Here is a 12630-nt window from a genome sequence, read left to right as displayed (position 1 = left end):
CTACAAGTTACACCTGGTATATAAAGTACACTGGGAACAAAAGGCAAGTGACTGCTTAGGAAGGCTGAGGAAATCACTCAGATTACAGACAGAGTTAGTCCTTAAAGAAATGAGAGTTGACAAGAGTAGCGTCATGCAAGATCAGCGCAGGGCATCTCTCAGAAGTATGAAAGACTCACCTGTGGTCAGAGCGCGAGGGAGAATAGTGGGAGACGAGGCCGGAAAAGTGATTTAGATTCTGAGGGCATGCTTACAAGCCACCTAAGGAGTTGGCCATACACAAAGGAGCCTTACAATAATTTTTAAAGTTTATGTTTTAGAAAACTCCAACAGCAATGTGGACAATGTATTAAAAAAAAAAAAAGACAAAAGTGTCCATTGGAATTTTCCTAAATTGTGAGAAACAAGCTTTCTGGCCCTTTCCCTTCTCAATAATTCAAATAATTTGAGACTTGCAAAATTCTTCACACTATAAAATCTGCATTAAGACTGCAGTGGTATTTCCCACTGTGCGTGTGTGTTCATGCACGCATACTACCACTCAACAGATAATTTATTATCTCTTCTATATGCCAGGCACTAGGAATATAATTAGCAAAACCAGACATGTCCTTGCCTTCAAGGAGTTCATAGTCTGGTGCAAAAGATAATATTATGAAAGCATTTCAAGGGGAGGGTATGTGTGAGTGGAAAGTCTGACAAGTGTTAGGCTAAGAGAAGATTGCCCTGAAGAAGTAACAACTGAGTTATCACAAAAATGAGAAACCCAGGAGCCTGGGTCTATTTCTTTCAGCTACCAAAGAAAAAGAAGTAGAGAACTCATAGGTAGTAGCGAAAAGGACAGGACTTAAAGATCCTAGGTTCCAGTTCCATTTAAAATATCCATAAACTAAGTGATCTTGGGAAATTAATTTAATCCCTGCTTGACAGGATTCCATCCTCTCACATAGCTCATAGTCTCACACAGACTGTAAGGGAGTGTATATGAAAGTACCCAGAGCACAGTGCCTGACCAAGAATAGGTATTCAAAAAAATGTTCATTTAATTCCCCACTTTCTTTATCCTTCAAAATCAGACTAAGATAGAAATATTTATTTCCACAAAAATAAATGATTTTTCCCAGTTTTCCTAAATCAAGTGCCAGGGATCTGGTAAAAGTCTTTGGCAGTTGAAGATTTGGCCTATTCTCATATAATCCTGGAATAAGAACTTAAAAAACTAATTTATGAGGGAGATTTTTGAGAACTCTTTTTAATCTTCTCAGAGTGCTTCCAGATTCTATCAGTTGTGCTGCCAAAGAAAAAAGGAAGGCATAAATATCTTTTTAAAGAGAGAAAAATGCATAAAGCAGAAACTCTAGGTTTTAAAAAACATCAAATAATACAGAACTACATAAGTGGATAATATTTTCTTCTCCTAAAACTACATGAGTAGTATAAATTAAACTACATATAACAGGACCTTTGAAGGAGAAAGAATGGGAAATTAAATGGAATCTAAGTTTCATACAAAGGCAAACTGATAAAGGTAACTGGAGGGATATCTACTATCCAATAAATGCAACAATTTTTTAAAAGGAATTTTTAAATAGTATTAAAGTAGAAAATGTAGATTAGTTTCTGAGGAGGAAAGAAATTAGACAAATAAATAGTTTATGGATTGATACAATTTAATAAGGTTTAATTCCATACTCATTTTAATTTTTATTCTTATGATTATATTCTCATAAATGTACTTTTCTATATTTATATGTTTATCTTTCCAAACTCAGAGCCTGAATCTGTGGACATTAATCAAACACTTTAAAGGAGGTCACCAGCAAACTTGTTAACCAGTCTCATTGGCTTCCATCTTTTTTTATGCATAATAAAGTCAACTGACCAAGTGACCATGAACAGAGACTGACTGGGGCTCCTGTTTTTTAGCAGCTGTTCCTCTTCAGCTCTGACCATGTTGTTGTGTGATTATCTCAACTGGTTGTAATCAAGACAGAAACTGAAGCTCTACCACTGAACTGTTTAAAAATAAGACACTAGTTTCTTGTATTAAAATTGTTTGCAGTAACAGCAACAACACAAAATCTGTTTGTTTTATGTCCACATTTTACTTATTAACTTGGTAGAGTTAATATATTTAGGTCTTTAATAACTTTGAAACAAGTCAAATTACAAATTGTAAGATTTAGCAGATCATTGATTCACAACTATCTCTATCTTGGTCTATCTTTACATAAGTACTTTTATTATTTTTAATAGCTCTTTGGGAGTTCACAAACTATATCTAAATCCCTTCTATAATTTTTACAATGTATTGAAGTTATACTAGATGACTTACCACATTATTTTTCTTTCAATTTTCTAAAGCAGCTCTGTTCTCCATAATTGTTTCAAAATAGCTACCATAATTCCATAAATTATGCTCATTCTTCGACCCTTCTGCTAACTGATCTGCACACAAGCCAACAGGTAATACTGTAGAGTAATACTGTAAAGTGGTATAAGGAAAAAAATAAGGAAAAAGTTTTAAGATAGTTAAGTAGTTACTGTCAGCTGGAAATAGAAGTAAACATGTTACATATTTTAAATAATCTTAATCTCTAACACCAATATTGATTGTATATAAATGGTGTGTAAAATGTATAAAAATGGTGGTTTAATATAAAGCATCCTACATTAAGAGCTGAGATCTGAGTTCTGACTTGGCTCAGGTAGCTAGCTCTCCCTATGACTTTGTATAAGTCATTTAGTATTTCCAACACTCAGCATACAATATTTAATGAAAAAAATAATTATATAATTAGCATCTTCCCCCCCACCTCATGAAATGGTAGCTCTCCTGATTCAATTATGTTCACCAAACAATAGTGATTGTGTGTCTAATGCATACAATGAGAAAGACCAATTACAAGAATAAAGGGCAAAGCTTAATAACAATAATTAGCAAAATTTCTAAACTTGGGTTCTAACTGGAACTATTTCAATTGAATTCAACAACTACTTACTGAGTGTCCCCATATCTATGTGAGTGGGAAGATACCCCAGGCAGAGAAAAGAGTACCAGGAGACTGGGGGATTAGAGAAAAAAACACTGCATATGCAAACCACAGAAAACGGTATAGCTACATTAAAAGCATGGGGGAATAAGGGGAGAGGAACAGTGGCAGTAGCTGTGGTGAGAAATGCCAGAGTTAACTAGGAGCAAAATTACACAGGCTTTGTGGGCCATATGGGTAAGTTTGGACCCCATTCCAAGAACAATGAGGAATAATTAAAGGGTTTAAGCAATGGTATGACATGATTTGTTTTCCAATTGTGAAAACTCTTTCAGGCTACAGTGCACAGAATAGATAGCTGTGGGCAAGACGGGAGATGAGAAAACCAGTTAAGAGACAGTTTTGAGACGAAGGAGGCTTGAATTAGAAGGCAGTACAACAGTAATAAGAAGTAAGACTTCTGAAGTCATTTGCCTGCATTCAAACCCCAGACTTTCCACTTACCAAGTTGCTTACTCCCTACACCTCTTTTCTCATCTATAATCCAGAGGAAAAAATCCTCACAGGGTTCTTGCCAAAGAACAAATAAAATAATACTCATACAACAGTTGGCATGTTGACTGGCACATAGTTAGAATGCAAATGTTTACTATCATTAAGTAATGTTAATGGGATGGAGAAATGAGAATATAACTGAAAGATGTTTAGGATACAGAAATTGACAGTTAAGGTACAGGAAAAGGGTAAAGGAATGAGTGAACAGATTCTAGTTTCTGGCTTGAATAGTGGCACTATTTGATGAGATGAGAAACACAAAGTTTGAAGGAGAAATTAGTGTTCATTTTTTAATAAATTGATTGAGAAAGACATTCCAACAGGCAGGTGAATATATCGCTCTAAAGTGAAGGAAACAGATCAAGGGTGAAGATCTGAGAATGAGAGAGACAGATGGTAATTAAATCCATTGGGGTTGACCAGAACCTCTAGAGAGAGAATACATAGAGTGAAGAAATGCTGACAAGGTAAAAAGTATGAAACACCAACATTTAAAGGATGGGCAGGGGAAGAGAAGCCTGCAAAGGACACAAAGAAAGGGGCGAGAGAAATAAGAACAATAGTGTGAGAAGTCAAAAGCCAAAAGAAAAAAAGTGTTTCAAACTAAAGGAAGTACTCAACAGTGTCAATACTGCCAAGCAGTAGAATAAGTTAAGGACTGAGAGTCTTCACTGGATTTAGCAACAGAGTTATTCATTCACATAATACATGTGTCAAACATTGTGCTAGGCCCTGGAGAAACAGAGGTAAATAAGACAAGAGCCTTGCACACACAGACTCTAAGTCTTGAAGAGATACAGTAAACTAGTAAACAGATAAAATACTTTTACACATTATGATAATAAAGTAACATGACAGAGTAAAAGGCAGAGGCTAGCTTTAGATGCGGAGCTTGGGAGGGCATTTCTCTGAAGAAAGAACATTTAAGCTGAGACCTAAGATGGGAAAGGGTTTAGCTTGGTCAGAGAACTGAAAGAGGCCCTGAGACTGCAGCATAATGGTGGAAGAGCCAAGGAGAGAGAAGCCAGCTCATGACTGTAGATTACGCTGAGGGTATAGTGAGAAAAATTTAGGTGATGACCTGTTGAGCATTAGTAAGTAGGGAAGTTAAGATCACTCTAACAGCACTTATTAGTTTGCTTTTCCTCATTTATACTAGTCTTAATAATCAGAAATGGGACATTTTACCACTCTTTCAACCATTAGCTGTTTATTACAATGTCAAAATAAACTTTTCTATTTTAAAGGGTACTATATGATTACAGTATGTTACCCGTTGCATTAATTTACCTTTTAACCTTTTAACCTTCTTCCATAGATACTTTTCATAATATCTGCTTAATTCTATCATTAAATTATATTTCTCTGAGGTACTCCTCATTTTCCAGTAATGTACATCAGAATTTGAATGCTTTATAACAAGAAGACTCAGCAAGGTGTTACTAAAGTGTTATGGGCCAATAACACACAAAAAATCTGATGGGCTTCATCAAAAAAAAAAAAAAAGAGACAGTGTCTATATCCTGTAGTATTATATTCCACAGTTTCAGGTTCCTATTTTCTTAACCTATGCATTTATATACATGTATATGATAAAGAAAAGCTGATGCAGAAAACTTTGGCTTGATTTTGAACAGCTGAATTATACGTGCATATTGTTTTTTCATTTCCTTATCTGCAAGAGGAAGAATTTATAGCCCTTCCATATTTCACAAGGATATCAATAGTATAAAATGCTACCATTTACTTAATATCTATTAATTATCAGGCAGTAAGCTAGGCACACTACATAAATTATTTTTAATTGTCCCCACACCTGAAAAAGTAGGTATTATTCTTCCAATTTTACAGATGAAAAAACAGTCTCAGAGAGATCAGCTGATTTGCCCAAGACTGAAGAGCTAGAATTTAAGCCCAGTCCTGTAATCTTGAAAACTCTGGTCACTATACCATGATGCCTCAGACTATCAACAGATTTAGGTTCCTTAAAAATACCTATCAGATATAAGATATTAAATCATAAAGATGAATTTTTAAATGGTAACAAATGGTATTTTATTAAATTTTTAATAAACTGTGTACAACTTAGAAATACTTGCCATATACACCATTCCTATATATTCCTCCCTTTGGCATAAGTTGATTTCAATTTTTTTTAATAATAGAGAAGAGAGATAAAAGGAAGAGAGAAAAGATAACAACACTGTACTTAAAGTACAAGAATTACTATTCTGGGTCAAAAAAATTTCCCAGTTAATCCTTAATACACATATTAAATCCAATGAACTACTAGTAATTAACTGCTTATTCTCACAAAACTATGTCTCTCAAAATTAAAAACTACAAATGGCCTAAGGATTTCATGAATCAGAAAAATCTAACCTCTGATTAGAACCTCTAAATGTCACTATTTCTCTGAATTTGAAAGGCAACAAGTCTGAATAAAAAGATCATAATTTGCTCTTAGCAGAATCTATTGATTTATTGAATTGTGAGCTTTTCCTCCTAAGACTTTTCAGGTAGCCATGTCAGCCACCAAGATACTGTCTGAAGAAGTCTAGGGATTTAACAGAAAGAAATTGCTGCCAGATCATCTTTATTTTCCTTAACAAAATACATAATAGAGCACAAAATTCACTTATAATATCATCATTTTACAAATATAAATAATGCTCAAAATTCAAGTACAGTCAAGTGCAGAGATAGTTCCTATATGTTAATATGTAAACATAAGCTAATTATATACATCAGGTACCTCAGGCCCAGGTGCAAAAAAAGAGACATCAAAATTAACACTGCACTTGACTGTTCGACTGCATTCTTACTGAGAATTCATACCAATGCCTATATTGTTACTGTAGTAACTTTCATACCTCTTAATATAAATGCCTAAATAGACATTTTACCCCTTGGAAAATATCTCAAGAGTTAAAATTCTATCCATTTTAATGATGTAGTATTAAAAATCTTAATTGAGTTTCATTCCTTAAAACAAACGCTATTAGAACTTACTCCTAACCAAAGTTCTGCCTATGTCAAAATGGATAGTATTTACAGGTCACAAATAAAAAACAAAACTGCTATATTTGTTTACATTTAGAATGGAAAAAAATACCTAAAAGCTGTCTAAACCGTGTGGGTTTTATACATTAAAAAGGATTTTACTTTACTGATATCACTTGCTTTTAATTTTAATAGCAGTAGACATAACTTTGACATATTGAAATAGCTAGGCAATCAGAAATTCAGATGACATCAAGCATGTCTTTAGAGGGGGGAAAAAAAAGCACCACCTAAGAAAGCAATAACTGACATCAACAAGACTACAAATATCCAGTTGAAGGCACGTGGAAGCATTTACTACATTGTCGAAGATTCTCCACTTAGTTCAGGATTAGGAATAGCATCAGCTCTGGGAACTGTTGATTTGGCTTTATTCATTGAGGTTTCCTCATTCTCGGTCTCTTCTTGCTTCTCCTCTGGTTTCTCTGTGCCAGATGCTTGTTCAATCACTGGGTCTGTCTGCTCTGTATCCGGTATTTTGTCATCTGTCTGCTCTGTACTGTTATCTAGAACATCTTGTTCTTCTAAAGATTCTGAAAAGATAAAGAGTCAAGACTTTAGGTATACCCAAATGTTAAAACTACTAAATAAGATAAGCACATGCAAACATGGACTAAGAAACAGTAGAATGGTCTAACATTAACCTCAAAAATCTTAAAAAATATGTACTTAACTCCCTACAGCATACCATATATGAATTGGTATGAATGAAGGAAAAAACAAATTGGGGGGAAACAAACCCACAAACATACTTTTACCTAAAGACCCATAGTTCATGAAATATATGAACTTTCATAATATTTAAGAACTTCAAGATGGGTATGAAAGTTGAATGTCCAAATATATCAAAGTCCCTACAGTATTATGTGCTGTAAGACAACAGCCCAGCAAAAAAAGCAAATGTATTAACTCCCAGATTATGCTTCCTGAAGGAACTGGTCTCCCTTGCGTCCAGGCAACGCTGTGACCAATGTGTAAATGTGTACCTTTGTTTGTGTGTATGTGGCGTGATTTCCCACACTGATTTACATCTCTATTATCCATGACTGGGGAGGTCTGGATCCACCTTTTCCAAAGGCATGACAAATCTTCCCTCATCCCTCTGCAAGACAAGTCCTCAGGATTTAAACCTCTGGGTCAGAATATGCTACATACCTTGAATGCTAGGGAGAGAAAGGGAAGGGTCTTTTGCCCCTGTCTCCATAGCGGAGGCCAAGTAAGGGTCTTGGTTCCTACCTGAAAACTTACTCCCTTCAAACTCTCTTTTGAGTTTCATTAAATTCAAATCTCTTAATAATAATTTAATAATAACAACTTTAATTCTTTAAAGTTTACAGAAAGGGATAGGAAAGGGAATGACAGGAGCAGAAAGCTTTGAGCCACCCAATTTCCAAATCAAAGATAAAAACCTAATTTTGAGGTGTTTCTTTGTTTTGTTTTTGTAATAAACAGCAACTAATATTATTGTTAGGAGAAATATGGTTAAACTACATCGGCTAAGCAAATAAGCCGATTTTCATACCATCACAAAAGATCCCTTGCAATAAACTACAAATGTTACTAATTCAAAGAATCTGGAGGAAAGGTCAGTCTACACTAGTAAAAAGTTCTAGTTTTGTTCCTTATATAGTACAGGCCAGAATTTTGCTAAATAGAATTAATTAATAGTTTTGCAAAGAAATTATGTGCTATACGCACACATATTGACATGGAGGTCTTAACAAATTCATGGTTTTATCATATCAGTTTTAATAAATACAAATTATCTATAAATCACACACTCTATGCCAAGAGTCGAAAAATATTTTTAAAATTATATTTAAAGCAGATATCTTAGACCCTAGTTTACAAAATTAATTACAATCTCTTTCTCTCTTTTTATATATAGAACAAAAGGCCAAAATTGCATAGTTAGGGACATCCAAGTTAATGAGGTTTTACTGTATGAAAATTTCACATGCTCACAAAAAGTAGTGAGGAATGTTCACGTCACAAAAATGCTATTTTTATCTTAAAAGGAACTTAAAATGGCACTGCTGCACCACTTGGAATCTTACAAAAATCCAAAGCAGAAAAGCAGTAGGTCATTTGAGTTGTGTTACTTGAATGTTCCAGTGCTCACAGAAAAAGCAGAAAGTGAAATGAAACTCTATGGACATGTACAGATCATTTCTGCTATAAGGGCAAGCAAGCTCTTCAGTGGAAAATTTCAGGAGTCACTAACCATTTGTAATTCTACCTTCACATATTTATCCAGAGTAGAATTTTAAGAGTCATGGTTTTCCACAACTCTCTGGCCATAGAGCAATACTTACTTGCCAAGAACTTTACAAGTGGTTATAATTTAGTAAGCCCTCCAATAAAGTCACATGAAATGAAAAAACAAAAAGCTCAAAATTCAGGACTCAACTCATCAATAAACGTGCTTAAGTGAACATAGGCCCACATAGTTTGTCATATTCTGTTTGACAGATTGCCTCAGTACTAAACTTAAAACAGGAGAGGTATCAAAGTTCATGATTTATCGTATTAAAGCTCTGTGATGTAACTATTTTCAGAATCAGATACATCCCCAGTCAAATCCGATTTAATTTAAAAATTCTGGGATCTTAAAGAAGCAGTTAATACAAAGAGAAGAACTATAATACTTAATTTTTTAATGTCTATAGAGGTGAATTCTAAGAAATACCATGTGCTGTCATAATTAGAAAATAGCATTATATACAAAACTTGCTCATCAATACTGCACTGTATTTCAGAAAATATATAGAAGACTAAAAACTGGTGAAATGATGAGTAGGGCTGGAGAACAATCAAAAAGCCTAGTAATGACTACTTTTCTTCCCCCAGGTTAATTTTTAGAAAAGTAATTTTAATAGCAGTTAACACTACAAAAATTTGGTATGTGTCATAATATCTATAATGCAGATATCAGCTAGTCTAAACGACACAGATATTCAGTGTATGGATACCAATGCCATTTTGTGAGAGGTCATCCCAATAAGCTTGAAGTAAACTAGGTGTGCAAGATTAACAGAGAATTAATTACATATCAGTTTAATAACTAAACCACAGAGCTTTATAACAAGTTTATTAAATATATTCCAAAAGTACTTACTTTATTTCTGTGGGGGGCTATCATTTGCCTATTCTAATAAAAACAGTGAATTTTTTCTCTGAAGTTTAAAATAGCTTGGTGGTATAAAATACATTACAGTAGATGTCAATATTTGGGCATAAAATACCAAAAGAGAAACCAGCTTTCATGTTCACACTAATAAAACAGGCTTACTCTCCCTGTGCAGCACCAGTTTAAGCCTAAAATTGATGCAAGTTACATGAGTGACCTAATTCAATCTGTAAGAAAATTTTAAAAATCACCTTTGACATCTGTAATGCCAAGAAAACAACAGATCACAATGTGATAAAACAAAAATTACCCAAGGGATTTGTTCCTTACCTGACTCCTACCCCTGCCCAACTCCCACCCCACTATCCTTGAGAGAGAAGCTTTTTCCACAAAATTGTAACAACTGGCTTCCACTTGTCTGGGCAAAGCTTCAGTTCAGCTAGACAGAGCTCAAACTTGTAAAACTGAGTGTAACTGTACAGTGAATACCACTGCCTCACCTGTAAACCACACACATGCAAAAACATCTAAGAAGATCACCTTACCTTTAGGTTTTTATTCTAGCTCTTAAAAGAATAACTTTCTAAGAAAATTAAAGAATAGTCTAGCAAAACAATTTCATATATCTCCAAAAGAAACACATAACTTCCACAGCAAAATACATGATTGTATTTAGATTATGCCTTCCAAAACCCCTCATATTTTAGTGATTTAGATTCTTACTTCTTATTCCTTTTTATAATAACTTAAAATTTTTTTTTTGCCTTGCTAACACATCAGTACCTACTATATGCATAGACTATAAAACTTACCTAAAGGAAATATGTTAAATTAAAATGGACAATTTGTCTTTGAACTCACAGATTTTAAACAAACAGTTTTTGCAAGATTTTTCTGCCTTAAGAAAAATGGCCAACTTATATTTAAGGACCAAAGACATGAATTTCATCCCAAAACTCAACTCAATGGTTCAACAAACAAAATTCAAATAAATGATAACCACCTATGAGAAAACAGCTTATCTTAAACACACAGAATGTTGTGTAATTATTTACCATTGGTGAACAAATTCATTAGATGAGACTTTAGAATGTCATTATTAAGTAATAATGTAAAACTATTAGGTGAAGGTGTTTTAGAAAAGGGAATCAAAAGGCTAAAAGATCTATATGTCTAAAACAAACATGCAAAACCATACTACAGGCAAGTTTACATCTTGAGTAAGCTATACATAGCTAAATATAAATAAAGGTATAAGTTTTTTTGATCTGATAAATACACAGAATTCAATAAAATTTATATTATCAAATAGTTCAATTTCCTAGAGCATCATAATAAGCAATACTAAAAATAGAATTTTCCCTAGTTCAACATAACCTAATGGTTACAGTATATTGCTTAAAAGAAAGGAAGAGCAGAAATCAGGTTATCAGATAAATTTCACCTTATATAAATTTTAATCACTATTTTTGATAGTACTGATTAGATGCCATGAGTTTTATTATTAGCAAGTTATTTCCAGTTGAATAAAAGCTATATTCTACTAAAATAATTACATAAGATCTAGCCAAATATAACTGAACAATGAAAATGATATTAACATTTTTCAAACATGCTAACTCCAAATCACTTTACTAAAATACTAACAGTGTAGAAACCTTGTACTCTAATTATTACCATATCTAACAAAAAGAATGCTATGTATCAGTTATTTTGGAAAATACATTTTTTAAAAAAAGCAAAACTGATAAACCCACTTTAACATGGCTTAGCAGAGACTCAAATATTACTGTACTATTCATTTCACAGTAAAAGAAACCGAGGAACCAAAAACCAGTTCATTAGTTTGGCATACCATATCTAGTATGCTTTTAGATAAAATGACAATCCTAATATCTTGCTTTCTTTAATAGTCTATTACCAAAGCATCTGTATACACAATTCTATAAAAAATACTAGCAATTCAAATGAGCAATTAATGGGAGGAATTTCTTCTAGGTCTCCTTCTTTGATGAAAACTTTCCAAGGTTTCATATGTTGTTCTAAAGAGTGGTCCAAAAATTTCAAAAGCCTTGTGCCTCATCCTAAACGCAAAATCTTCCAGTAGCAGGATCAAGACAAAACTTAATTTCAAAGTCTTGCATCATAAATTGAAAAAAAAAAGAAACCGTTTCTTCTATTAACTCTAGATTTATATAAATGGTTGTGGAATATTTTTTGAAAAAAAATTCAGATGGAAGAAAGTTACCTTTTGGTTCCATCTGTAAATTCAATAATGCAATTTCAAGGAGCTACTTCAATACTTTAAAAATATATAAATATTAAAACAGGAAAGTTTTTCTCTCAGACCTCAAGTTTCTATGTCAAAAGTGTAGAAATCAGCAATCTAAGCCCTTAATCACATTGGCTGTCAGCAGAGAGAGTAGCTGATTCAGATGATATGCTCCTTACTTCATAGTTCAATTTAATCATAAAGGTATGCTACCAGCATTCAAATAAATACAGCTTCATCCGTTCATCAGAAATACTTCCTGTCATTTACTAATAGAATCCAGCTTGGAATTGATAACTGTATATCAACAGTGTTGAGACAGGAGTCTTCGAAAAAATTTTCAGTCTTCTGGAAAGCCAAAGAAGTAAAAAGGTGCTCATAATAGCCATTTTGATGAATCCAAAGAGAAGAATGAAGAAATTACTACTCTACAGACTATCTTAACCAAATGGAATCGCTTCACAGTTTCTAGCACTGTGGAACTATCAGACCCTGCCTCAATGTCTTCACCTATTAACGTTACCTTATTAGGGTTGACTTTGAGCCAGTTAGACTTCATTCCGGAGATTTCTGACAAAAAATGAGACATCTGGGGTATTGCTCCTCCTAGATTAGAT

General features: G+C 33.5%; 1 protein-coding gene across 2 annotated transcripts in view; it reads right to left on the bottom strand.

The window, feature by feature from the left end:
- Window positions 1–6004: 6004 nt before the first annotated feature.
- LNPK (lunapark, ER junction formation factor) overlaps window positions 6005–12630 on the bottom strand; it is an 82150-nt gene continuing 75524 nt past the window's right edge. Inside the window, exons 13-14 of one of the 2 annotated variants that reach the window (XM_068544880.1) lie at window positions 12537–12619; window positions 7052–7144 (exon numbers count right to left, since the gene is read on the bottom strand). In XM_068544880.1, coding sequence (XP_068400981.1) covers window positions 7136–7144; window positions 12537–12619 — 92 coding nt within the window. In that variant the 3' untranslated portion in view covers window positions 7052–7135. Of the gene's footprint in view, window positions 7145–12536; window positions 12620–12630 lie in introns of both variants that reach the window. The other variant, XM_068544879.1, reaches the window with a different exon arrangement.

Source organism: Eschrichtius robustus, chromosome 5, assembly GCF_028021215.1.
Source record: "Eschrichtius robustus isolate mEscRob2 chromosome 5, mEscRob2.pri, whole genome shotgun sequence".
NCBI lineage: Eukaryota > Metazoa > Chordata > Mammalia > Artiodactyla > Eschrichtiidae > Eschrichtius > Eschrichtius robustus.
The sequence above is the reverse complement of the archived record's forward strand: the minus strand, read 5'-3'. Positions and strand labels throughout refer to the sequence as shown.